At 33.4% G+C, this 27,474-nt stretch overlaps 1 protein-coding gene across 4 annotated transcripts in view; it reads right to left on the bottom strand.

Moving 5' to 3' along the window:
• Positions 1-27,474, bottom strand: part of sls (sallimus) — a 112,644-nt gene that overhangs the window by 14,410 nt on the left and 70,760 nt on the right. For all 4 annotated transcript variants that reach the window (XM_089220614.1, XM_089220612.1, XM_089220613.1 and 1 more), the window contains 7 exons: positions 19,003-26,994; positions 1,511-5,485; positions 1,337-1,384; positions 1,088-1,207; positions 870-1,022; positions 329-501; positions 58-248 (listed from right to left, as the gene is read on the bottom strand). In XM_089220614.1, coding sequence (XP_089076740.1) covers positions 58-248; positions 329-501; positions 870-1,022; positions 1,088-1,207; positions 1,337-1,384; positions 1,511-5,485; positions 19,003-26,994 — 12,652 coding nt within the window. The remainder of the gene's footprint in view (positions 1-57; positions 249-328; positions 502-869; positions 1,023-1,087; positions 1,208-1,336; positions 1,385-1,510; positions 5,486-19,002; positions 26,995-27,474) is intronic.

Below are 27,474 nucleotides of genomic sequence, written 5' to 3'. Positions count from 1 at the left end.
AGATAATATTTTAATAATAATGTGTTGGCCACAAATTTTAATTATAAAAACAAATACCTAGACATGCTCTTTCTGGAAAGACCTGTTACATCAGAACCGTGATCTGATAATGGTGCTTCAACAGTTAACTCTGTAGTACTAGATGCAAATCCAGCAACATTTTTAGCAACGCACGTAAACGTGCCAGCATCTTCAGGAAAAACTTCTCGAATTATTAACGTTGCAACATTGTCTTCATCATAAAATATCTGAAATCGATTAATTTTGATAAGATAGAAAACTATATATTAAAAATACTTTATTATCAAAACCATAATTTTATACTAACTTGGAAATCTTGAGAGGGTTTAATAATTGCTGTTTGTCTAAACCATGTGATTTGAGGCCTTGGATTTCCTTCCACATGACATTCAAACTGGACTGTACCACCATCTGGCACATGTTTGGGTTGGAGTTTTTCGACAAAACGCGGAGCAGAAGGTTTTTCAATTGAAGCATGTCCTTAAAATATTTATTTTATGATTAATCAAATGTTCAAACATTATGTGAACCTAAACTACCGGTATTTCTATGTGTCACTTACAATCATGTGGTTCATGAAAATATCAAAGCATTTTTTTTAAATATTAATTGGTACCTACTAAATTGGATGTAAACGGATTAACTTAAATGGTAGGAAATTTTATGCACATTCCCCGATAGCTTCTATTGATATTTTTTTAAATTTTATAATTAAAACGCATCTAAACTTCTAACTTCCTATAAATCTACGTCAAGTATATTTTTTAGATAGATTAAATACGGTTATCATATGATTCAATGAAAATACCTTACAGTAATACTACTATTTTTATATATTTTATACATACTTTGGAAAATTGGCAGTTTATCAATCTTTTCATGTAATTTCTTTTGTACGTAACGCATGTAGCTGGTTTCGTCTCTCAAATAAATAGAAGGAACCCATCCTTTTTCTTCCGTTAAATGTTTTTTTACAAACCACCATTCTTGATTATTGCTTTCTAAAATGAAAAAATAAAAAATTAGAAATATTTTTGTTAAATTTTTAAATTTCTAAATAACTTACCAATAACATAAACTTTTTCACCTTCAACTAAGTCTAAAGCATCTTCATTTTCAGCAATATATGACCGGATCGCAAACATTATTTCCCCATCATGACTATCTTCGTGTAAAGTGTAATTATCTGAAACATGTCAATGCATATATTTATAATTAAATTGAAATAATTATTCAATAGTGTGAAGCATTAAAGCAGAAGTGACAATACAAGACAATAGCGAAAGCTATAAAAACTGAGCAGAGTTCGTCATACCCTTCACGAAAATATCTTTTTCTTGAACTATTTTCAGCTCAGCTCCATCTGTAGCAAGTAATATAAATTCAATTTAAAAAAAAATAATAATAATACAATTTGTTTAAAAAATTAGTAAGTATAAAGATATTTCTTATAATATATTATTATAAAATAATCAAACCTCATTCATACCTTGACTGAAAGACTGTAATGAAGGCTTTCGCTTAACCTTAAAATCTAACGATTCTTCTTCGTAAATTATTATATCCTGCAATTTCTTTTTTGGTTTCAATTCTATTTGAAATAATTCCTCAGTTCCTTCATCTACATTATAAAATGGCGTATTACGTTTTGGTTTCATTTGAAACTCAACAGATTCAGAGATATCTTCGTTCAATGGCGTTAATTTTTCGGGTGTTTGCTTAACACTGAACACTTTTTCAATTTCATTTAGGATTTCTACTTTTTTCATTGGGAGTTTAAAAATAACAGAAGATTCATCAGGAGATTTCTCTCTTGTTTCCTTTATGAGAGAAGTTTTTTGTTTTAATTTTAACTTAACATCGACATCTTTTGAAGGTTGATCTTTTTCATTAATAATAGTTTCAGTTTGTTCAATAGTTATATTGTCAGACGCTTCTTCTTTCACAATTGAAGGTTTCTTTTTCTGTTCGATTTTTACATCAACTGTTTCAGATATGTCTTGAATTACTTCTGGCTTTTTAATTGTATTTTTAAAGGTGAAAACTTCTTCATGATCATTGAGAGTTTGTACTATTTCCTCTTTCTTTTTGGGACGATTAAGAAGAACTGAAGTTTGTTCGGGAGATTTTTCTTTTGTTTCTTTTTTGAGGGATGGTTTACGTTTTGATTTCAATTTCACATCAACTTCTTCTAAGGGCTGTTCTTCTTCATTTACAACAGGTTCAAATTTTTCAATAGTTATCTCATCTGATGCATCTCCTTTCTCGAGAGAATGTTTTCTTATTGGTTTAGCTGTAATATCCACTGTTTCAGTAACCTCTTGAACATCTTCTGGCTTTTCAATTATTGGTTTAATCGTAATAACATCTTCGGATGTCTTTTGTTCTTGTGGAGTTTCCTCTTTCTTTTTGGGACGTTTAAGAAGAACTGATGTTTGTTCGGGTGATGTTTCTTTTGTTTCTTTTTTGAGGGATGGTTTACGTTTTGATTTCAATTTCACTTCAACTTCTTCTAAGGGCTGTTCTTCTTCATTCACAACAGGTTCGAATTTTTCAATAGTTATCTCATCTGATGCATCTCCTTTCTCAAAAGAATGTTTTCTTATTGGTTTAGCTATAATATCCACTGTTTCAGTAACCTCTTGAACATCTTCTGGCTTTTCAATTATTGGTTTAATCGTAATAACATCTTCGGATGTCTCTTGTTCTTGTGGAATTTCCTCTTTCTTTTTGGGACGTTTAAGAAGAACTGATGTTTGTTCGGGAGATTTTTCTTTTGTTTCTTTTTTAAGAGATGGTTTTCGTTTTGATTTCAATTTCACTTCAACTTCTTCTAAGGGCTGTTCTTCTTCATTCACAACAGGTTCGAATTTTTCAATAGTTATCTCATCTGATGCATCTCCTTTCTTGAGAGAATGTTTTCTTACTGGTTTAGCTATAATATCCACAGTTTCAGTAACCTCTTGAACATCTTCTGACTTTTCAATTATTGGTTTAATCGTAATAACATCTTCGGATGTCTCTTGTTCTTGTGGAGTTTCCTCTTTCTTTTTGGGACGTTTAAGAAGAACTGATGTTTGTTCGGGAGATTTTTCTTTTGTTTCTTTTTTGAGGGATGGTTTACGTTTTGATTTCAATTTCACTTCAACTTCTTCTAAGGGCTGTTCTTCTTCATTCAAAACAGTTTCGAATTTTTCAATAGTTATCTCATCTGATGCATCTCCTTTCTTGAGAGAAGGTTTTCTTACTGGTTTAGCTATAATATCCACAGTTTCAGTAACCTCTTGAACATCTTCTGACTTTTTAATTATTGGTTTAATCGTAATAACATCTTCGGATGTCTCTTGTTCTTGTGGAATTTCCTCTTTCTTTTTGGGACGTTTAAGAAGAACTGATGTTTGTTCGGGAGATTTTTCTTTTGTTTCTTTTTTAAGAGATGGTTTACGTTTTGATTTCAATTTCACTTCAACTTCTTCTAAGGGCTGTTCTTCTTCATTCACAACAGGTTCGAATTTTTCAATAGTTATCTCATCTGATGCATCTCCTTTCTTGAGAGAATGTTTTCTTACTGGTTTAGCTATAATATCCACAGTTTCAGTAACCTCTTGAACATCTTCTGACTTTTCAATTATTGGTTTAATCGTAATAACATCTTCGGATGTCTCTTGTTCTTGTGGAGTTTCCTCTTTCTTTTTGGGACGTTTAAGAAGAACTGATGTTTGTTCGGGAGATTTTTCTTTTGTTTCTTTTTTAAGAGATGGTTTACGTTTTGATTTCAATTTCACTTCAACTTCTTCTAAGGGCTGTTCTTCTTCATTCACAACAGGTTCGAATTTTTCAATAGTTATCTCATCTGATGCATCTCCTTTCTTGAGAGAATGTTTTCTTACTGGTTTAGCTATAATATCCACAGTTTCAGTAACCTCTTGAACATCTTCTGACTTTTCAATTATTGGTTTAATCGTAATAACATCTTCGGATGTCTCTTGTTCTTGTGGAGTTTCCTCTTTCTTTTTGGGACGTTTAAGAAGAACTGATGTTTGTTCGGGAGATTTTTCTTTTGTTTCTTTTTTAAGAGATGGTTTACGTTTTGATTTCAATTTCACTTCAACTTCTTCTAAGGGCTGTTCTTCTTCATTCACAACAGGTTCAAATTTTTCAATAGTTATCTCATCTGATGCATCTCCTTTCTCAAAAGAATGTTTTCTTATTGGTTTAGCTATAATATCCACTGTTTCAGTAACCTCTTGAACATCTTCTGGCTTTTCAATTATTGGTTTAATCGTAATAACATCTTCGGATGTCTCTTGTTCTTGTGGAATTTCCTCTTTCTTTTTGGGACTTTTAAGAAGAACTGATGTTTGTTCGGGAGATTTTTCTTTTGTTTCTTTTTTAAGAGATGGTTTACGTTTTGATTTCAATTTCACTTCAACTTCTTCTAAGGGCTGTTCTTCTTCATTCACAACAGGTTCGAATTTTTCAATAGTTATCTCATCTGATGCATCTCCTTTCTTGAGAGAATGTTTTCTTATTGGTTTAGTTATAATATCCACTGTTTCAGTAACCTCTTGAACATCTTCTGGCTTTTCAATTATTGGTTTAATCGTAATAACATCTCCGGATGTCTTTTGTTCTTGTGGAGTTTCCTCTTTCTTTTTGGGACGTTTAAGAAGAACTGATGTTTGTTCGAGTGATGTTTCTTTTGTTTCTTTTTTGAGGGATGGTTTACGTTTTGATTTCAATTTCACTTCAACTTCTTCTAAGGGTTGCTCTTCTTCATTCACAATGGATTCTAGTTTTTCAATAGTTATCTCGTCTGCTGTATAATTATCCTTTATTAATGGTGTTCTAGTTCTTTCAGGCTTGACATTAACAATTTTTAATTGTTCTTTGTTTTCTTCCGGCATTTCAATTGTTGTTCTATCATTAAAGATTTTTTCTGCATTTTCGTCACCAGGATTTTCCAAAATTTCACAAGGAATTTCGGAATTTTCCAATTCAGTGAGTATGTTTTGGTTATTAGGTGTCATACCTTCATCAGTGTGATGCAAATGAACATCTTCATTTTCATTTATACTTAATTGTTTTATCGGTTCTTCTAATATTGACTTTCTATGCAACTTCACGTTGCCAGTCATGGAAATTTCTTCTTCCTCATACGTATGAGCTTTTATACTAAATTCTTGTTCAATTACCTCTTTTTGTTTAGTCTGTTTTGGTACAAATGTAATGCTAACAATTTCATCTTCTTCAGAAGTAGAATTTTTATTTCTCGGTTTTAATGTCGAAAAAGCTTCTCTAATGTCAACTTCATTGGATGATTTTTTTTTGTCATCATCTAAAGGCAAGGGTTTTGAAGCATCGTCAATAATGTCCAATTTGGGTTTATAAATTAAGTCATTAACTGGAGATTCGGCCAATTGATCAGTTGATTCTTCTTTTGGAATGTCATTAAACAATTTTTCTGAAATAAGTAAATTATATTATAGAAGATTTTAAATACCATTTGAAGTGAAATTTAAAAAAAATATTAATCCGTTAATGAAAAACACATAAGGAATCATAAAATGCAAAAATGATAATTAGGAATATATCTACTATTGTCAAATATATGAATTGAAGAGAAAAATTACTATAAATAATGCAAAACATTTTTAAAATAATATTAAAAAAAAAAAAATTATAAAGATATATGATCGAAAAAGCTAAATATAACTTAATAATTAATAAACGTCAAATTCGAGAAAAAAAATAGAATAATAATATAATAAATTTCAATAAGATTAATTGAGTATTTAAATGTGTGTTAAGAGAAATAAAAAACTATATCATAAAAAATGATAGTCGAAAAAAATAAACTAAAAAATAATAAAGAAAAAAATATTGAAAACTCCCAAAGTTTATATTGCAGAATATTGAGAAAAGAGTAAATACCAAGAAAAAGAAAAAAACGATCACAATTCAACATAAGAAACATCTATAATATTTTGTATTCTTTTCATATAAATATACAATACCTGACATATGACTGTCCGCTATATAAACTGGAGATGAAGAAAGTGTATCGACATGTATCTTACTATCATTTGTTTGTGAAGTGTCATCGTGAACATGTGTAATGGGTTGTGTTGCTAAGGGAAAACTAGGTATCATGGATGTATGTGGCATTAAAGATAATAACTTTGGTGACGATTTAATTTCCACATCAAGAATTTCTGTAATTTCAGGTTTTGATTCAATCACCTCAACGCTCTCTACTCCGTCTTTTACAGTTTTAATTGTTTTCTTTTTCGTCACCTTTTTCTTTCCTCCTTCAATAACAGTTGTCGTTTTTATGTCAACTGATGCGACCTCATCTACGACAGGGCTAGCTTCTTGTGGTGTAGCTGATTCTAATTCGGGTAAAGGTTTAAGTTTCTCGTCAACAATTTCTGTAATTTCAGGTTTTGATTCGATAACCTCAAAGCTCTCTACTCCGTCTTTTACAGTTTTAATTGAATTCTTTTTCGTTACGTTTTTCTTTCCTCCTTCAATAACAGTTGTCATTTTTATGTCAACTGATGTAGCCTCATCTACGACAGGGCTAGCTTCTTGTGGTGTAGCTGATTCTAATTCGGGTAAAGGTTTAAGTTCCTCGTCAACAATTTCTGTAATTTCGGGTTTTGATTCAATAACCTCAACGCTCTCTACTCCGTCTTTTACAGTTTTAGTTGTTTTCTTTTTCGTCACCTTTTTCTTTCCTCCTTCAATAACAGTTGTCGTATTTATGTCAACTGATGTGGCCTCATCTAAGACGGGGCTAGCTACTTGTTGTGTAGCTGATTCTAATTCGGGTAAAGGTTTAAGTTCCTCTTCAACAATTTCTGTGATTTCAGGTTTTGATTCAATAACCTCAACGCTCTCTACTCCGTCTTTCACAGTTTTAATTGTTTTCTTTTTCGTTACCTTTTTCTTTCCTCCTTCAATAACAGTTGTCGTTTTTATGTCAAGTGGTGCAGCCTCATCTACGACAGGGCTAGCTTCTTGTGGTGTAGCTGATTCTAATTCGGGTAAAGGTTTAAGTTCGTCGTCAACAATTTCTGTAATTTCAGGTTTTGATTCAATGACCTCAACGCTCTCTACTCCGTCTTTCACAGTTTTAATTGTTTTCTTTTTCGTTACCTTTTTCTTTCCTCCTTCAATAACAGTTGTCGTTTTTATGTCAAGTGGTGTAGCCTCATCTACGACAGGGCTAGCTTCTTGTGGTGTAGCTGATTCTAATTCGGGTAAAGTTTTAAGTTCCTCGTCAACAATTTCTGTAATTTCAGGTTTTGATTCGATAACCTCAACGCTCTCTACTCCGTCATTCACAGTTTTAATTGTTTCCTTTTTCATCACCTTTTTCTTTCCTCCTTCAATAACAGTTGTCGTTTTTATGTCAACTGATGTGGCCTCATCTAAGACGGGGCTAGCTACATGTTGTGTAGCTGATTCTAATTCGGGTAAAGGTTTAAGTTCCTCGTCAACAATTTCTGTAATTTCAGGTTTTGATTCGATAACATCAACGTTCTCTACTCCGTCTTTTACAGTTTTAATTGTTTTCTTTTTCGTCACCTTTTTCTTTCCTCCTTCAATAACAGTTGTCGTTTTTATGTCAACTGATGTGGCCTCATCTACGACAGGGCTAGCTTCTTGCGGTGTAGCTGATTCTAATTCGGGTAATGGTTTAAGTTCCTCGTCAGCAATTTCTGTGATTTCAGGTATTGATTCGATAACCTCAACGCTCTCTACTCCGTCTTTTACAGTTTTAATTGTTTTCTTTTTCATTACCTTTTTCTTTCCTCCTTCAATAACAGTTGTCGTTTTTATGTCAACTGATGTGGCCTCATCTAAGACGGGGCTAGATTCTTGTGGTGTAGCTAATTCTAATTCGGGTAAAGGTTTAAGTTCCTCGTCAGCAATTTCTGTAATTTCAGGTTTTGATTCAATCACCTCAACGCTCTCTACTCCGTCTTTTACAGTTTTAATTGTTTTCTTTTTCGTCACCTTTTTCTTTCCTCCTTCAATAACAGTTGTCATTTTTATGTCAACTGATGCGGCCTCATCTACGATAGGTCTAGCTTCTTGTGGTGTAGCTGATTCTAATTCGGGTAAAGGTTTAAGTTCCTCGTCAACAATTTCTGTAATTTCAGGTTTTGATTCAATCACCTCAACGCTCTCTACTCCGTCTTTTACAGTTTTAATTGTTTTCTTTTTCGTCACCTTTTTCTTTACTCCTTCAATAACAGTTGTCGTATTTATGTCAACTGATGTGGCCTCATCTAAGACGGGGCTAGCTAGTTGTTGTGTAGCTGATTCTAATTCGGCTAAAGGTTTATGTTCCTCTTCAACAATTTCTGTGACTTCAGGTTTTGATTCAATAACCTCAACGCTCTCTACTCCGTCTTTTACAGTTTTAATTGTTTTCTTTTTCGTTACCTTTTTCTTTCCTCCTTCAATAACAGTTGTCGTTTTTATGTCAACTGATGCGGCCTCATCTACGACAGGGCTAGCTTCTTGTGGTGTAGCGGATTCTAATTCGGGTAAAGGTTTAAGTTCCTCGTCAACAATTTCTGTAATTTCAGGTTTTGATTCAATAACCTCAACGCTCTCTACTCCGTCTATCACAGTTTTAATTGTTTTCTTTTTCGTTACCTTTTTCTTTCCTCCTTCAATAACAGTTGTCGTCTTTATGTCAACTGACGTGGCCTCATCTACAATAGGGCTAGCTTCTTGTGGTGTAGCTGATTCTAATTCGGGTAAAGGTTTAAGTTCCTCTTCAACAATTTCTGTGATTTCAGGTTTTGATTCAATCACCTCAACGCTCTCTACTCCGTCTTTTACAGTTTTAATTGTTTTCTTTTTCGTCACCTTTTTCTTTCCTCCTTCAATAACAGTTGTCGTTTTTATGTCAACTGATGCGACCTCATCTACGACAGGGCTAGCTTCTTGTGGTGTAGCTGATTCTAATTCGGGTAAAGGTTTAAGTTTCTCGTCAACAATTTCTGTAATTTCAGGTTTTGATTCGATAACCTCAAAGCTCTCTACTCCGTCTTTTACAGTTTTAATTGAATTCTTTTTCGTTACGTTTTTCTTTCCTCCTTCAATAACAGTTGTCATTTTTATGTCAACTGATGTAGCCTCATCTACGACAGGGCTAGCTTCTTGTGGTGTAGCTGATTCTAATTCGGGTAAAGGTTTAAGTTCCTCGTCAACAATTTCTGTAATTTCGGGTTTTGATTCAATAACCTCAACGCTCTCTACTCCGTCTTTTACAGTTTTAGTTGTTTTCTTTTTCGTCACCTTTTTCTTTCCTCCTTCAATAACAGTTGTCGTATTTATGTCAACTGATGTGGCCTCATCTAAGACGGGGCTAGCTACTTGTTGTGTAGCTGATTCTAATTCGGGTAAAGGTTTAAGTTCCTCTTCAACAATTTCTGTGATTTCAGGTTTTGATTCAATAACCTCAACGCTCTCTACTCCGTCTTTCACAGTTTTAATTGTTTTCTTTTTCGTTACCTTTTTCTTTCCTCCTTCAATAACAGTTGTCGTTTTTATGTCAAGTGGTGCAGCCTCATCTACGACAGGGCTAGCTTCTTGTGGTGTAGCTGATTCTAATTCGGGTAAAGGTTTAAGTTCCTCGTCAACAATTTCTGTAATTTCAGGTTTTGATTCAATGACCTCAACGCTCTCTACTCCGTCTTTCACAGTTTTAATTGTTTTCTTTTTCGTTACCTTTTTCTTTCCTCCTTCAATAACAGTTGTCGTTTTTATGTCAAGTGGTGTAGCCTCATCTACGACAGGGCTAGCTTCTTGTGGTGTAGCTGATTCTAATTCGGGTAAAGTTTTAAGTTCCTCGTCAACAATTTCTGTAATTTCAGGTTTTGATTCGATAACCTCAACGCTCTCTACTCCGTCATTCACAGTTTTAATTGTTTCCTTTTTCATCACCTTTTTCTTTCCTCCTTCAATAACAGTTGTCGTTTTTATGTCAACTGATGTGGCCTCATCTAAGACGGGGCTAGCTACATGTTGTGTAGCTGATTCTAATTCGGGTAAAGGTTTAAGTTCCTCGTCAACAATTTTTGTAATTTCAGGTTTTGATTCGATAACATCAACGTTCTCTACTCCGTCTTTTACAGTTTTAATTTTTTTCTTTTTCGTCACCTTTTTCTTTCCTCCTTCAATAACAGTTGTCGTTTTTATGTCAACTGATGTGGCCTCATCTACGACAGGGCTAGCTTCTTGCGGTGTAGCTGATTCTAATTCGGGTAATGGTTTAAGTTCCTCGTCAGCAATTTCTGTGATTTCAGGTATTGATTCGATAACCTCAACGCTCTCTACTCCGTCTTTTACAGTTTTAATTGTTTTCTTTTTCATTACCTTTTTCTTTCCTCCTTCAATAACAGTTGTCATTTTTATGTCAACTGATGCGGCCTCATCTACGACAGGTCTAGCTTCTTGTGGTGTAGCTGATTCTAATTCGGATAAAGGTTTATGTTCCTCGTCAACAATTTCTGTAATTTCAGGTTTTGATTCAATCACCTCAACGCTCTCTACTCCGTCTTTTACAGTTTTAATTGTTTTCTTTTTCGTCACCTTTTTCTTTCCTCCTTCAATAACAGTTGTCGTATTTATGTCAATTGATGTAGCCTCATCTACGACAGGGCTAGCTAGTTGTTGTGTAGCTGATTCTAATTCGGCTAAAGGTTTATGTTCCTCTTCAACAATTTCTGTGACTTCAGGTTTTGATTCAATAACCTCAACGCTCTCTACTCCGTCTTTTACAGTTTTAATTGTTTTCTTTTTCGTTACCTTTTTCTTTCCTCCTTCAATAACAGTTGTCGTTTTTATGTCAACTGATGCGGCCTCATCTACGACAGGGCTAGCTTCTTGTGGTGTAGCGGATTCTAATTCGGGTAAAGGTTTAAGTTCCTCGTCAACAATTTCTGTAATTTCAGGTTTTGATTCAATAACCTCAACGCTCTCTACTCCGTCTTTCACAGTTTTAATTGTTTTCTTTTTCGTTACCTTTTTCTTTCCTCCTTCAATAACAGTTGTCGTTTTTATGTCAAGTGGTGTAGCCTCATCTACGACAGGGCTAGCTTCTTGTGGTGTAGCTGATTCTAATGCGGGTAAAGGTTTAAGTTCCTCGTCAACAATTTCTGTAATTTCAGGTTTTGATTCGATAACCTCAACGCTCTCTACTCCGTCTTTTACAGTTTTAATTGTTTTCTTTTTCGTTACCTTTTTCTTTCCTCCTTCAATAACAGTTGTCGTTTTTATGTCAACTGATGTGGCCTCATCTAAGACGGGGCTAGCTACTTGTTGTGTAGCTGATTCTAATTCGGGTAAAGGTTTAAGTTCCTCTTCAACAATTTCTGTGATTTCAGGTTTTGATTCAATAACCTCAACGCTCTCTACTCCGTCTTTCACAGTTTTAATTGTTTTCTTTTTCGTTACCTTTTTCTTTCCTCCTTCAATAACAGTTGTCGTTTTTATGTCAACTGATGTAGCCTCATCTACGACAGGGCTAGCTTCTTGTGGTGTAGCTGATTCTAATTCGGGTAAAGGTTTAAGTTCCTCGTCAACAATTTCTGTAATTTCAGGTTTTGATTCGATAACCTCAACGCTCTCTACTCCGTCTTTTACAGTTTTAATTGTTTTCTTTTTCGTTACCTTCTTCTTTCCTCCTTCAATAACAGTTGTCGTTTTTATGTCAACTGACGTGGCCTCATCTACGACAGGGCTAGCTTCTTGTGGTGTAGCTGATTCTAATTCGGGTAAAGGTTTAAGTTCCTCGTCAACAATTTCTGTAATTTCAGGTTTTGATTCAATAACCTCAACGCTCTCTACTCCGTCTTTCACAGTTTTAATTGTTTTCTTTTTCGTTACCTTTTTCTTTCCTCCTTCAATAACAGTTGTCGTTTTTATGTCAACTGATGTAGCCTCATCTACGACAGGGCTAGCTTCTTGTGGTGTAGCTGATTCTAATTCGGGTAAAGGTTTAAGTTCCTCGTCAACAATTTCTGTAATTTCAGGTTTTGATTCGATAACATCAACGCTCTCTACTCCGTCTTTTACAGTTTTAATTGTTTTCTTTTTCGTTACCTTTTTCTTTCCTCCTTCAATAACAGTTGTCGTTTTTATGTCAATTGATGTAGCCTCATCTACGACAGGGCTAGCTTCTTGTGGTGTAGCTGATTCTAATTCGGGTAAAGGTTTAAGTTCCTCGTCAGCAATTTCTGTAATTTCAGGTTTTGATTCGATAACCTCAACGCTCTCTTCTCCGGCTTTTACAGTTTTAATTGTTTTCTTTTTCGTTACCTTTTTCTTTCCTCCTTCAATAACAGTTGTCGTTTTTATGTCAAGTGGTGTAGCCTCATCTACGAAAGGGCTAGCTTCTTGTGGTGTAGCTGATTCTAATGCGGGTAAAGGTTTAAGTTCCTCGTCAACAATTTCTGTAATTTCAGGTTTTGATTCGATAACCTCAACGCTCTCTACTCCGTCTTTTACAGTTTTAATTGTTTTCTTTTTCGTTACCTTTTTCTTTCCTCCTTCAATAACAGTTGTCGTTTTTATGTCAACTGATGTGGCCTCATCTAAGACGGGGCTAGCTACTTGTTGTGTAGCTGATTCTAATTCGGGTAAAGGTTTAAGTTCCTCTTCAACAATTTCTGTGATTTCAGGTTTTGATTCAATAACCTCAACGCTCTCTACTCCGTCTTTCACAGTTTTAATTGTTTTCTTTTTCGTTACCTTTTTCTTTCCTCCTTTAATAACAGTTGTCATTTTTATGTCAACTGATGTTGCCTTATCTACGACAGGGCTAGCTTCTTGTGGTGTAGCTGATTCTAATTCGGGTAATGGTTTAAGTTCCTCGTCAGCAATTTCTGAAATTTCAGGTTTTGATTCGATAACCTCAACGCTCTCTACTCCGTCTTTTACAGTTTTAATTGTTTTCTTTTTAGTCACCTTTTTCTTTCCTCCTTCAATAACAGTTGTCGTCTTTATGTCAACTGACGTGGTCTCATCTACGACAGGGCTAGCTTCTTGTGGTGTAGCTGATTCTAATTCGGGTGAAGGTTTAAGTTCCTCGTCAACAATTTCTGTAATTTCGGGTTTTGATTCGATAACCTCAACGCTCTCTTCTCCGGCTTTTACAGTTTTAATTGTTTTCTTTTTCGTTACCTTTTTCTTTCCTCCTTCAATAACAGTTGTCGTTTTTATGTCAATTGATGTAGCCTCATCTACGACAGGGCTAGCTTCTTGTGGTGTAGCTGATTCTAATTCGGGTAAAGGTTTAAGTTCCTCGTCAACAATTTCTGTAATTTCAGGTTTTGATTCAATAACCTCAACGCTCTCTACTCCGTCTTTCACAGTTTTAATTGTTTTCTTTTTCGTTACCTTTTTCTTTCCTCCTTCAATAACAGTTGTCGTTTTTATGTCAACTGATGTAGCCTCATCTACGACAGGGCTAGCTTCTTGTGGTGTAGCTGATTCTAATTCGGGTAAAGGTTTAAGTTCCTCGTCAACAATTTCTGTAATTTCAGGTTTTGATTCGATAACCTCAACGCTCTCTTCTCCGGCTTTTACAGTTTTAATTGTTTTCTTTTTCGTTACCTTTTTCTTTCCTCCTTCAATAACAGTTGTCGTTTTTATGTCAATTGATGTAGCCTCATCTACGACAGGGCTAGCTTTTTGTGGTGTAGCTGATTCTAATTCGGGTAAAGGTTTAAGTTCCTCGTCAGCAATTTCTGTAATTTCAGGTTTTGATTCGATAACCTCGACGCTCTCTACTCCGTCTTTTACAGTTTTAATTGTTTTCTTTTTCGTTACCTTCTTCTTTCCTCCTTCAATAACAGTTGTCGTTTTTATGTCAATTGATGTAGCCTCATCTACAACAGGGCTAGCTTCTTGTGGTGTAGCTGATTCTAATTCGGGTGAAGGTTTAAGTTCCTCGTCAACAATTTCTGTAATTTCAGGTTTTGATTCGATAACCTCAACGCTCTCTACTCCGTCTTTTACAGTTTTAATTGTTTTCTTTTTCGTTACCTTCTTCTTTCCTCCTTCAATAACAGTTGTCGTTTTTATGTCAACTGATGTAGCCTCATCTACGACGGGGCTAGCTTCTTGTGGTGTAGCTGATTCTAATTCGGGTAAAGGTTTAAGTTCTTCGTCAACAATTTCTGTAATTTCAGGTTTTGATTCGATAACCTCAACGCTCTCTTCTCCGGTTTTTACAGTTTTAATTGTTTTCTTTTTCGTTACCTTTTTCTTTCCTCCTTCAATAACAGTTGTCGTTTTTATGTCAATTGATGTAGCCTCATCTACGACAGGGCTAGCTTCTTGTGGTGTAGCTGATTCTAATTCGGGTAAAGGTTTAAGTTCCTCGTCAGAAATTTCTGTAATTTCAGGTTTTGATTCGATAACCTCAACGCTCTCTACTCCGTCTTTTACAGTTTTAATTGTTTTCTTTTTCGTTACCTTCTTCTTTCCTCCTTCAATAACAGTTGTCGTTTTTATGTCAATTGATGTAGCCTCATCTACGACAGGGCTAGCTTCTTGTGGTGTAGCTGATTCTAATTCGGGTGAAGGTTTAAGTTCCTCGTCAACAATTTCTGTAATTTTGGGTTTTGATTCAATAACCACAAAGCTCTCTACTCCGTCTTTTACAGTTTTAATTGTTTTCTTTTTCGTTACCTTTTTCTTTCCTCCTTCAATAACATTTGTCGTTTTTATGTCAACTGACGTGGCCTCATCTACGACAGGGCTAGCTTCTTGTGGTGTAGCTGATTCTAATTCGGGTAAAGGTTTAAGTTCCTCGTCAACAATTTCTGTAATTTCAGGTTTTGATTCAATAACCTCAACGCTCTCTACTCCGTCTTTCACAGTTTTAATTGTTTTCTTTTTCGTTACGTTTTTCTTTCCTCCTTCAATAACAGTTGTCGTTTTTATGTCAACTGATGTAGCCTCATCTACGACAGGGCTAGCTTCTTGTGGTGTAGCTGATTCTAATTCGGGTAAAGGTTTAAGTTCCTCGTCAAAAATTTCTGTAATTTCAGGTTTTGATTCGATAACATCAACGCTCTCTACTCCGTCTTTTACAGTTTTAATTGTTTTCTTTTTCGTTACCTTTTTCTTTCCTCCTTCAATAACAGTTGTCGTTTTTATGTCAATTGATGTAGTCTCATCTACGACAGGGCTAGCTTCTTGTGGTGTAGCTGATTCTAATTCGGGTAAAGGTTTAAGTTCCTCTTCAACAATTTCTGTGATTTCAGGTTTTGATTCAATAACCTCAACGCTCTCTACTCCGTCTTTCACAGTTTTAATTGTTTTCTTTTTCGTCACCTTTTTCTTTCCTCCTTCAATAACAGTTGTCGTTTTTATGTCAACTGACGTGGCCTCATCTACGACCGGGCTAGCTTCTTGTGGTGTAGCTGATTCTAATTCGGGTAAAGGTTTAAGTTCCTCGTCAGCAATTTCTGTAATTTCAGGTTTTGATTCGATAACCTCAACGCTCTCAACTCCGTCTTTTACAGTTTTAATTGTTTTCTTTTTCGTTACCTTCTTCTTTCCTCCTTCAATAACAGTTGTCGTTTTTATGTCAATTGATGTAGCCTCATCTACGACAGGGCTAGCTTCTTGTGGTGAAGCTGATTCTAATTCGGGTGAAGGTTTAAGTTCCTCGTCAACAATTTCTGTAATTTCGGGTTTTGATTCAATAACCACAAAGCTCTCTACTCCGTCTTTTACAGTTTTAATTGTTTTCTTTTTCGTTACCTTTTTCTTTCCTCCTTCAATAACATTTGTCGTTTTTATGTCAACTGACGTGGCCTCATCTACGACAGGGCTAGCTTCTTGTGGTGTAGCTGATTCTAATTCGGGTAAAGGTTTAAGTTCCTCGTCAACAATTTCTGTAATTTCAGGTTTTGATTCAATAACCTCAACGCCCTCTACTCCGTCTTTCACAGTTTTAATTGTTTTCTTTTTCGTTACCTTTTTCTTTCCTCCTTCAATAACAGTTGTCGTTTTTATGTCAACTGATGTAGCCTCATCTACGACAGGGCTAGCTTCTTGTGGTGTAGCTGATTCTAATTCGGGTAAAGGTTTAAGTTCCTCGTCAACAATTTCTGTAATTTCAGGTTTTGATTCGATAACATCAACGCTCTCTACTCCGTCTTTTACAGTTTTAATTGTTTTCTTTTTCGTTACCTTTTTCTTTCCTCCTTCAATAACAGTTGTCGTTTTTATGTCAATTGATGTAGTCTCATCTACGACAGGGCTAGCTTCTTGTGGTGTAGCTGATTCTAATTCGGGTAAAGGTTTAAGTTCCTCGTCAACAATTTCTGTAATTTCAGGTTTTGATTCAATAACCTCAACGCTCTCTACTCCGTCTTTCACAGTTTTAATTGTTTTCTTTTTCGTTACCTTTTTCTTTCCTCCTTCAATAACAGTTGTCGTTTTTATGTCAACTGATGTAGCCTCATCTACGACAGGGTTAGCTTCTTGTGGTGTAGCTGATTCTAATTCGGGTAAAGGTTTAAGTTCCTCTTCAACAATTTCTGTGATTTTAGGTTTTGATTCAATAACCTCAACGCTCTCTACTCCGTCTTTCACAGTTTTAATTGTTTTCTTTTTGGTCACCTTTTTCTTTCCTCCTTCAATAACAGTTGTCGTCTTTATGTCAACTGACGTGGCCTCATCTACAATAGGGCTAGCTTCTTGTGGTGTAGCTGATTCTAATTCGGGTAAAGGTTTAAGTTCCTCTTCAACAATTTCTGTGATTTCAGGTTTTGATTCAATAACCTCAACGCTCTCTACTCCGTCTTTCACAGTTTTAATTGTTTTCTTTTTCGTCACCTTTTTCTTTCCTCCTTCAATAACAGTTGTCGTCTTTATGTCAACTGACGTGGCCTCATCTACAACAGGGCTAGCTTCTTGTGGTGTAGCTGATTTTAATTCGGGTAAAGTTATAAGTTCCTCGTCAACAATTTCTTTAATTTCGGGTTTTGATTCAATAACCTCAACGCTCTCTACTCCGTCTTTTACAGTTTTAATTGTTTTCTTTTTCGTCACCTTTTTCTTTCCTCCTTCAATAACAGTTGTCGTTTTTATGTCAACTGAAGTGGCCTCATCTAAGAAGGGGCTAGCTACTTGTGGTGTAGCAGATTCTAATTCGGGTAAAGGTTTGAGTTCCTCGTCAAGAATTTCTGTATTTTCAGGTTTTGATTCAATAACCTCAACGCTCTCTACTCCGTCTTTCACAGTTTTAATTGTTTTCTTTTTCGTTACCTTTTTCTTTCCTCCTTCAATAATAGTTGTCGTTTTTATGTCAACTGATGTAGCCTCATCTACGACAGGGTTAGCTTCTTGTGGTGTAGCTGATTCTAATTCGGGTAAAGGTTTAAGTTCCTCTTCAACAATTTCTGTGATTTCAGGTTTTGATTCAATAACCTCAACGCTCTCTACTCCGTCTTTCACAGTTTTAATTGTTTTCTTTTTCGTCACCTTTTTCTTTCCTCCTTCAATAACAGTTGTCGTCTTTATGTCAACTGACGTGGCCTCATCTACAATAGGGCTAGCTTCTTGTGGTGTAGCTGATTCTAATTCGGGTAAAGGTTTAAGTTCCTCTTCAACAATTTCTGTGATTTCAGGTTTTGATTCAATAACCTCAACGCTCTCTACTCCGTCTTTCACAGTTTTAATTGTTTTCTTTTTCGTCACCTTTTTCTTTCCTCCTTCAATAACAGTTGTCGTCTTTATGTCAACTGACGTGGCCTCATCTACAACAGGGCTAGCTTCTTGTGGTGTAGCTGATTTTAATTCGGGTAAAGTTATAAGGTCCTCGTCAACAATTTCTTTAATTTCGGGTTTTGATTCAATAACCTCAACGCTCTCTACTCCGTCTTTTACAGTTTTAATTGTTTTCTTTTTCGTCACCTTTTTCTTTCCTCCTTCAATAACAGTTGTCGTTTTTATGTCAACTGAAGTGGCCTCATCTAAGACGGGGCTAGCTACTTGTGGTGTAGCAGATTCTAATTCGGGTAAAGGTTTGAGTTCCTCGTCAAGAATTTCTGTAATTTCAGGTTTTGATTCAATAACCTCAATGCTCTCTACTCCGTCTTTCACAGTTTTAATTGTTTTCTTTTTCGTCACCTTTTTCTTTCCACCCTTAATTACAGTTGTCGTTTTTATATCAACTGATGTAGTCTCATCAACGATTGGGGTAGCTTCTTGTTGTTTAGTAGATTCATCCTCAAAACTTTCTGGTTTCTTGCTAAGGGCCTTTATATTTTCATTGCTTTGTTGTGTTTTATCTGATTGATTTGTGTGTCGTTGTGTGTAATTTTTTTGTTTTTGTGTCACCGTGGAGATTTTTTTTTCTTCATGCAGTACTGGCAATTTATCATCTGTAATTTGTTTTTAAAATTGTGTTTATGTGGTTGTGTTATGTTTTTATATCATGTTTGTTTCTTATAACTAATAATTGTTTATCGATTACTACTTAAATTGTATGTATGATATTATTTTGTGTTATATTTGTTTTGTCAAATGTTTAAGATTCATGATTAGTGTTGTGTTGTTTATTAATTTTGTTAAACTTTTTTTTAATTTACTCTCTAGTTTTATGTTTATCTGTTTTCTGTCATTGTTTATAATCATATTTTTTTATTTTTTTCTATTTTATTTTATACGTTTTATACCTACTTTGTTTGATATAAAATATTTATGATAATTTATTTTTTACGTTAACCTTTTTAATCTTAGTTTAGATTGTTTGTATTGAATTACTACTGTTTGTTTTTTTTCATATAGTTTTTTGTCTATCACATTTGCTATGGTTTAGTTTTATTATTCAGTTTCCTTAGTACGGATATATTTGGTTTATACATACAGAAGGAATATCAGTAGGATTTTTAAATAGTTTTCCGATTAATAGTAATTTGTATATTATTTTACCTGTGTCCATTGGTATTTCAGTGATTGATGCTCTGTTATCGTCGATTGCATCTTGTTTTAGTTTTATAGTTGATTCTAGAATTTTGTCTTCGTTGTTTTTGATACTATCATTTTTTTGTGGTTCAAGTTTTTCTGCATATAATTCGCTCATCATGTATGGTTCTTTTGATATAATTGGTTGAGTCTCCGTTTCCACTTGATTTGATTCTAATGGTATTATTTCTAATATAGTTGGTGATATATTAAATTTAATCGGTTTTATTTGTATCATCTTAGATTCTGTTTCATTAGTAATTAGTTCATGTACTGTTAGGTGTCTAAATTCGTCTAATTTTATCTTTGCGACATCATCCGGAACTATTTTTTGTATTTTTAGTTCATCTACGTTTGATAAATGTCGCGTCTCTGTTGTTATTAGTGGTCTCAATTCTTCTGTAGATATTGACGCTTTTGATGTCCTTCTTACTTGTGATTCATGAAAATCGTTTTCTTTATCATGAGTTAATACTTCTGAAACAACCACTCCTGTTTTTGCTTTTTCAATTGAGACTGATGCATTAGTTATTGCTGGATTTTGTTCAAGTCTTATGATTTGTTCTTTTTCATTCACAATTTGTTCATTTTGTATTAAGCTTTCAAAATTTTCCGTCAAAAGCTTCGCTGTGGAATATGTTGTATTTTTTATTTTTAAATTTTCCTCTTTATACTCAGGTAATACAGTTGAAACTACAATTTCCGACTGAACATCTTCAAATATCACATTTGCGGTTTCGTCTCTCGGAATTTTCATAAGTAAAGTACCTTCTTTTTCAGAAACATTTTGTTCACTATTTGTGATTGCTTGTAAATTTTCTGAAGTAATTTTGGCTACTGAACTTTTGCGTTGTGGTCCAATAGTAAATTCAGTCTCTTTATCTTCACTAGCAACATTTGAAATAATGATACTAGATTTTGTTTCTTCTAATAAAAGTTGTGCTTGACTCAAATCAGTTTTCTTTAATCCTTCAAGTAATCCTTCTTTTTCAGATACTTCTGGTTCTGTTATTATTATGTTATCAAATGTTTCAGTTTTAATCGATGCTTTTTCATTGATACATTTTGGTTTATCTAAAATACCTTCCGATTCTGATATATCAATCTCCGTTTGTAATATACTTTTATACGTCGATTGGACTTGTAATGGAGTTGCAGTTCTATATTCAGGTTGATTCAATATAGGTAATTCTTGAACATTCACACTAGTGATAATTTCAGTAACATTTGCAACTGGCTGTGTTATTAATTTAGAGATGGTAGCAGTTTCAGCATTTTGAATAGGGGTTATCAAATCACTTTCAGTGTCAATAATATTCGCTTCAGTCACCTGCACATTAACATTGCTTTCGAATAATATATTGACCATTTGTTCTTCTGGTACTATTGTTGATTCAAGATTCATTTCAGATTCATTTATCGTATTTTCCGAAATAGTAAAAACGTCAAATGACGATTGAGTTAATGATGCTTGTTTTTCTAAAGGTTTATTTATTGCTAATGGCAGTTCTTTATCGTTTGAGACGGTTTCAAAAACATTGAGTGACTTATCTTCTTTAAATTTAATCTCTGCATTAAATTTGTCAAATTTAATCTTTTGTGTAAACAATTTTTCTTTTTCTAACGCATTTATTTCAGTTGATATCACTGTGTCATGTAGTTCTGATTGTGAAATCAATGCATGATTATTATCAATGCCGGGAATAAATACATCACTAGTTGTAATTGATGAAATGATTTCTGATACTTGCGGCGCTTTATGTAATTTCGATAAAGATGTAGTAACTTTTTGTGATTTCTGTCCATTTTTTATGTGCAACTTTTCATCCTTATCGTCCGTTATTACTTCAGTTATTATTAAGCTATTGTTAGGTATCATTGTTAGTTCAGCTTTATTTAAAATTTGTTCAACAGGTTCAAAATTTTTTTCACTCTCTTGTACAGTTGTTTCAGTTTGATATATATTCGTAAATGTATCGAGTACAATATTAGCCGATTCTTCTTTTGTTTTAAGCTTCTCTAGTGTTCTTAAATGTTCATTAGTTAATATAATAGTATTTTCAGCTGCTTCATTTGTTAAAATTGATTCCCCAGCAGTCATTAATGTTGGTAATTCCGGGGAAATATATTTTTCTTCTTTATCTTCCACAATTACTTCAGTTATATTTACGCTTTTTGATTCTTCGATATTTATGTCAACTTTAGATTTTTCATAGATCAAATTAGAGGAGAATGAATTTTCTTTGTCCTCTGTTATAGTTATGGTAGACTGAATACTTTTAAATGTATCTTGTACTGGAATAGCTGTTGATGATTTAGTAACAAAATCTTTTAATGATCCTAAAGCAGTATTTGATATTGTTTCTATTATTTCAGCTATCTCTTTTCCAGAGGTTATTTCTACTTGAGCTATTTTAGTTGATGGCATATCTAAATTTTTAACCTGTCCTTCCATTTCTTGAGTTATAATTTCGGTTACAGTTTTCGTTTCTTTTTCATTTTCTACGTTTATTTTGGCAGTAGTAAGTGGTGGTTTATATTCCTTTTCAAATATCTCCTCTCTATCATGACTTATATTGTCAACAATCACAACACCATGGACAACTTCCTGAGATGGTATTACTGTACATGTAACGACTTTTGGAATTTTTAATTCACTCGTGCTATCTTCTGTTTTTATTTCTGAAACTCTACTAACTGGTTGACTGTCAGTTATATCAATTAAAGCTTGTCTTGTGATTGGTTTTGTTAAAGGAATATAGACAGATTCTTTTTCACAGGGTATAATTTCTGTTGTGTCAAATATGTTAATAGTATCCATATTAATGTTTGCCACTTCATTTTTCTGGTTTATTGTCACTTCCAATTCACCTTCTTTTTCTAATGGACTGATTTCCAATTGATTGATTGAATCAAAAGGAATTTGGAATGGTTTTAAATATATTTCACTTGGCGTAGTGGTTTTTAGATCGTTCAAACCCATTTGTATAATTTTTTCTTCAAATTGTGCAACTTTCATAGGACTGTATACCGATGAACTTTGTGCACTTTGTTGAATTTCTTGCTTAGGTTTTTTCAGAATACTTTCTGTATCTACTGATATAGTAGAAGTTACATTCAAACTTTGATGTTCTGGTATTATTTGCGTAACATGTTTTAATAGTGGCGGGATTGGTTTTTCATGAGTAATTTCAGATTCTTCGGACATAACTTCGGTTACTAAAATTCCTAATAATGGTTCAAATTGTTTCTTAGCACTTAATGGTTTACATGCAATTTCAGTTAACGGAGCAATATCGTCAGATGTTTCTATTTCTTCGATCATAACAGTCTGATTTTCGTCAAATACTATATTTGCTACTGAATCTTTATTCACTTCAACTGAATTTAATGTTTTCTCTGATTCATTCGTAATAGTCTCTGTTACTTCAATATTTTGGTCCAATTGAATTGTAATACTTCCAGTTTTTAAAACATTTTCAACTGCTTTAAAAGGTATTTCACTTTCTTGATAGAGTGTTTCAGTAACTTCTATGCTATGAATTTCTGTAAGTTGTGGAACTATAGAAGTTATTGACGGCAATGCTTTGACAGTTAAATTGTTAGTAGAATTTTGAGAGATCATTTCAAAACTGGATGCAACTTGTTGAGCTTCTGACATATCACTTACTGCAATGTGGCTTCTTGGTAAAGACGTTGGAATTAAATCTGATTCTGATTCTCCTACACATACTTCGGTTACATCTAAGGTTTGCTCCGTTTCATACTCTAGAGAGGCAGATTTTTCAGTTGATTTTGTTGATTGATCAAACGGAATTTCAGTATCTTGTAAATCGACTTCTGTTGTATGTATACCTTCCAATAATATATGTTCTGATATAGCTTGTTGTACAGTTTCTTTTGTAACTTTTAAGGGTTTAACACACTCTAAGGTGTTTTTTTCGGATTTCTGTGGAACTTTATAGTCAATTAAATTTGAAACTTTAGTTGCATTTTTAGTATTTAATTTATCTATTTTAAGTTCATTTTCTTTATCATTAATTACTGTAGTATTTATTATAAGCCCTACATTTTCATTTAAACCATGAACGGCAATTTCCATTTTTGGACGAACTAATTTAAATAAATTACATTCTGGCTCTTGAACATTTACTTCAGATATTTCAATACATTTGAGGGGTTCTATTACTTGACTTCCTAATTTTGTTGAATATTCAAAATCATCTAACACTTTTTCACAAATTGAAACATTTGTTTCATTAACTTGCAGTCCTTCATGGCTTAAAATATCTTGTTCAGCATGGCAATAATTAGGCTGAGATTTGTCTTTAAGTTGAGTTTCTTTTTCATTTGGAAATATTTCAGTAACCATATAACATGGTGAATTATCTTCAACTAAAACATTAACTGTTTTTTTTTTATGTCGTTTATTATCATCGAATGCAGATTCTGTCTCCTGTGTTATTATTTCAGATATTTCAACGCCATGAACTTCTATTGCTCCAATAGTTTTTGCCGATTTTTCTTTTGGAAATTCTATTTTTAATTCTTCAATGGGGCTTTCAATGATTGTCTCAAATGTTTCTGCGACATCTTGTCCTGTAATTATAATATTACTTTTCTGCTCCGTAGGTATACTTTCAATTATTAAGTTTTGCTTGGTGTCAAGTTTAACTTGTTCAGTGATTTGAATACTCTTTACTTCTTCATATGTGAAATCAGCACGCTTCTTTGAAACTATCTTATCATCCACTAAACCTCCTTCTTTTTCAAGAGGAGCCGTTTCTAGTAACTCGATTGCTATTTGAGTACTTTTAGATGTCAAAGCATAAACTGGTTGTGGTGTAAACTCATCAAAATCACAAGTAGAATTGCATACCATTGTTTCTAACGTTTCCCGACATTCATCTAAGATAATTTCTTGTTTGTCCAATGTATGTGATGGAATTTCGTTAGCTTTAAAATCTAATTCTTTGTCTTGCGTTAAAATTTCAACTACACTAATTGGAATATCTAATTCACTAAAGTTAGTTTCAGCTTTTTTTAAATTCGGCATCACAAATTCCGATAGCTTATTTTCTGAATCTGTTGATATTATTAATGTCGTTTCTATACTATGAAACGGTTTTTGAGATATATGGGCAACTCCTGTTATAGGACTCTTATCTGTTACTGCCTCAACATTTTCACAGGTCATGATATCTTGAGCTTCAAGAGATTTAAATGGAATAATATTAGTTTCAGCTTTTTCTTCTCTAGGCACAATTGAATCAAAAATATCTTCTGGTCTATTGTCAGAAGTTATTTCAGTAACCTCTATTGCTTCATCAACTATTAACGATGTATTTGCCAAACATGGTGATGGCAATTTATGGTTTATCATTATTTTTTCTTTTTCAGATATGTTGGTTTCGTACAAGATGACACTTTCAAATGTACTAGGTTGATGATATGCGTGCAATTTAGAAACCTCCGGTTGTATCAAATCTAAAGTATAATCTCCAGTCACAATTTCCGAGCGATTAACCGCCTCAATTGGAACAAATTCAGTAATAGCGTTTTTAGTTTTAAACTCTTTTTGTTCAATTGAAATTTTTTCTTTTTCATAAACAGGTGGTTCTATAATATTTACACTAATTACTTCATCAATTGTAACGTTTAAGGTTTTTGGCTGTTTTTTTTCTTTATTATGTAAAACATCTTCCAACTCATTAGTAGATGTGACTTCTGAGATAAGTGCTTCATATGGTACGTGTTTGAGTACTGCTTTATCATTTTTATATTTTTTTATATTCAATTTTTCAACGGCATCATTTGAAATTACTTCTATTGTTTCAGCTACATCATGACCAGAAAACTCTGGTACTGCGCATACATTTTCAGGTTGACAATCAAGTGATAAATTTGATTCTGATTCATAAGCTGAAACTTCCTTTACAATAATACATTGGTCATCTACAAAATTAATGTGGGCTGTTTTTGATGTGTTACGATTATCGTCATCAAACGTGTTTTCTAGGTTTGTAACACAATTCTCCAGTGTAATTTCTTCAATAACTACAGCTTGTAGAGAGTGAGATGGTACACTTACGGTATTGTGCAATTTTGGTTGTACCTTCAATAACAAGCACTGTTCTTGTTCTGCCGCAATTGTTTGTTCTACAGTGATACTTTGAATTGGGGCAAATTTTGTTTCCAGTTTAACTGGAGTTGGTTTAGAAATTTCGTTTAATGGACTATCATTTTCGTGTACATCAATCTGAGATATTTGTTTAGCTTCTAATTCCTCAAATTTTGGTTCCGCCTCATATGTTTTGTAGTTCAATTGCTTTAATAAATCGGTTGAATATTCATCAGGTGTAGTTTCTGTGACAATGTATGAATTGTTTTCGGTAAAACTCGTATGTGGTAATAATTCTAATGCTGATTGTGATGTAAAATTTGATTCTGTCTCGTTAGGTATAATTTCAGTTACATCCAGCACTTCTAAGCCAAAAACGGAGCTTTCAATTTGTTTCATTTCTGGAACGAGCGGAACTTTTAAATCAGATTCTGCTTCATTCATTTCTATTATTGACGAAGTACACACTTTATTTGGATTGTTTATTGTTAGTTTTGCAGTATGTGGTTGAGGTAAATGAGAACTGAATTTTTCTTCATTTTCTTCTTGATCAACTGAATTTACAATTATACTTGATTGTACGATTATATCAGAAATTGCGAATGATTTCTCTGGTATTTTTTCTTTTTCTAATTTAGTTTCTTTTTCTTGTATGTTTGACTCACTGACTTCAATATATTTTTTGGGAATAACTGAAATATCTGCTTTATATGCAGTTGGTGGTTTTATTCGATTATACTTTGCTTCTTTTTCTGCGGATTCTATTTGGAATGCGGTTATAGCATTGTTTGATGGTACTATTAATTGTTTAGCGATTTCAGTGGGCACAATTATTTCTGGATAGTATTTTTCTGGTTGAATTTCATAATGTGATTCACTGATAACTAATTGTTCATTTAGTGGATATTCAACTGAAGGCTTCACTAGTGTTGGTTTAAACACGTCTTGTAATTGACTTTCAGTATGTGCTTCATTAACTTCCACGACATTGATACTCTCAAGTTCAATATATTCTTGTGTTGCTTTTTTTTTCTGTGGTATAAATTCTGGCACTATTTCACCTTCCTTTGTAGAGGCAATTGATTCTGTAACTACTTTTTGTAAATGTGAAATTACAGTAACATTAGCTTCTTTATTTTGTGGTTTGTACTCTGGTCCTTTACCTAGACTTTGATTAGGATAAATTTCAATAATTTTTACACTTTCTTTTGGTATAAAATCTTTTATCGCCATACATGGAATGAATTCAAATGGTTTAACTATTTCTTCAAGAGGCGATTGAGTGTCAGGATTATCTGTTGAAAAACTTACATTACATTCAAAAACAGAATTTGCTTTATGTTTCTTTATTTCCAACGTTTCTTTTCGCATTTCTTCCTTCTCTTCGTCTTTTGTTACAATGCTTTCTGCAGCGCTTCTTGTTATAATTCTAATGTGTGCTTTTTCTGGTAGATTATTATAATCAGTTGACAACTCAACAGCTTCTTGCTGAGCGATGGTTTCGTTTAAAGTTTTTGATGTTTTCAGAATAGTTGGAGATATAACAGGATACTTTTCTACGTCAAATTCGTATGTTATTTCTTCAGGGATAATTTCTTCATCAGGGTTTGATCGTTTCACTTTAATTTTTTTTACCATATTTGTTTCTTTTGTGATCACTTCTTCTTTTTCCTTATCTTCACGGGTAGTTATATAATCTGTCTTATTTTTTTGTTTTATTACTTTTTCCGTTTTAATCGGTTTATCTTCTGATACATCAATTATAATATTACTGTTATCTGTGATTTCAGTGATTTTAATATTGCTATCATCTAGCATGTTCTGTACTTGTCCATCGTCTGTGGATAAACCAAAGAGTCGTCAAATAAATATACTAGTTATTTGATATAACATCAAGTTTTGAACAATCCAATAACAAAAACAAATTTAAAAAAAAAACGCAGAAGATGATAGATATAGTCGAAGAAAATACTGAAGAAGCGTAATATAAAAAAAATAGCATAATAACAACAAGCACATAGACAAAACGAGAGCATTTCATCACAATACCATGAGCACATTTCCTATAAAAATAACACAATAAATATATTATTTATTTATTTATTTATTCATTTGATTTAATAATCTTTTAAGATGTCGATATACCTACCAAAGATTATATTTAAACTTGCAACAATGTTTTAATTGATAAAATATAACCAAAGAATATTAAAACTATCTCAAAGTTTTAAAAATGCAATTTAATATATCTACTAAGGTATATGAGATTTTATTTTATGAAAATGTTTATTAAATATTAATATGGAATGTTTTAAGTC

This window comes from Diuraphis noxia, unplaced genomic scaffold (genome assembly GCF_037042655.1).
Source record: "Diuraphis noxia isolate RWA-SAM2 unplaced genomic scaffold, SU_Dnox_SAM2 contig0002, whole genome shotgun sequence".
In the NCBI taxonomy this organism is placed as follows: Eukaryota; Metazoa; Arthropoda; class Insecta; order Hemiptera; family Aphididae; genus Diuraphis; species Diuraphis noxia.
Note: the sequence above shows the minus strand (reverse complement) of the source record. Positions and strands in the feature narration are given on the sequence as shown.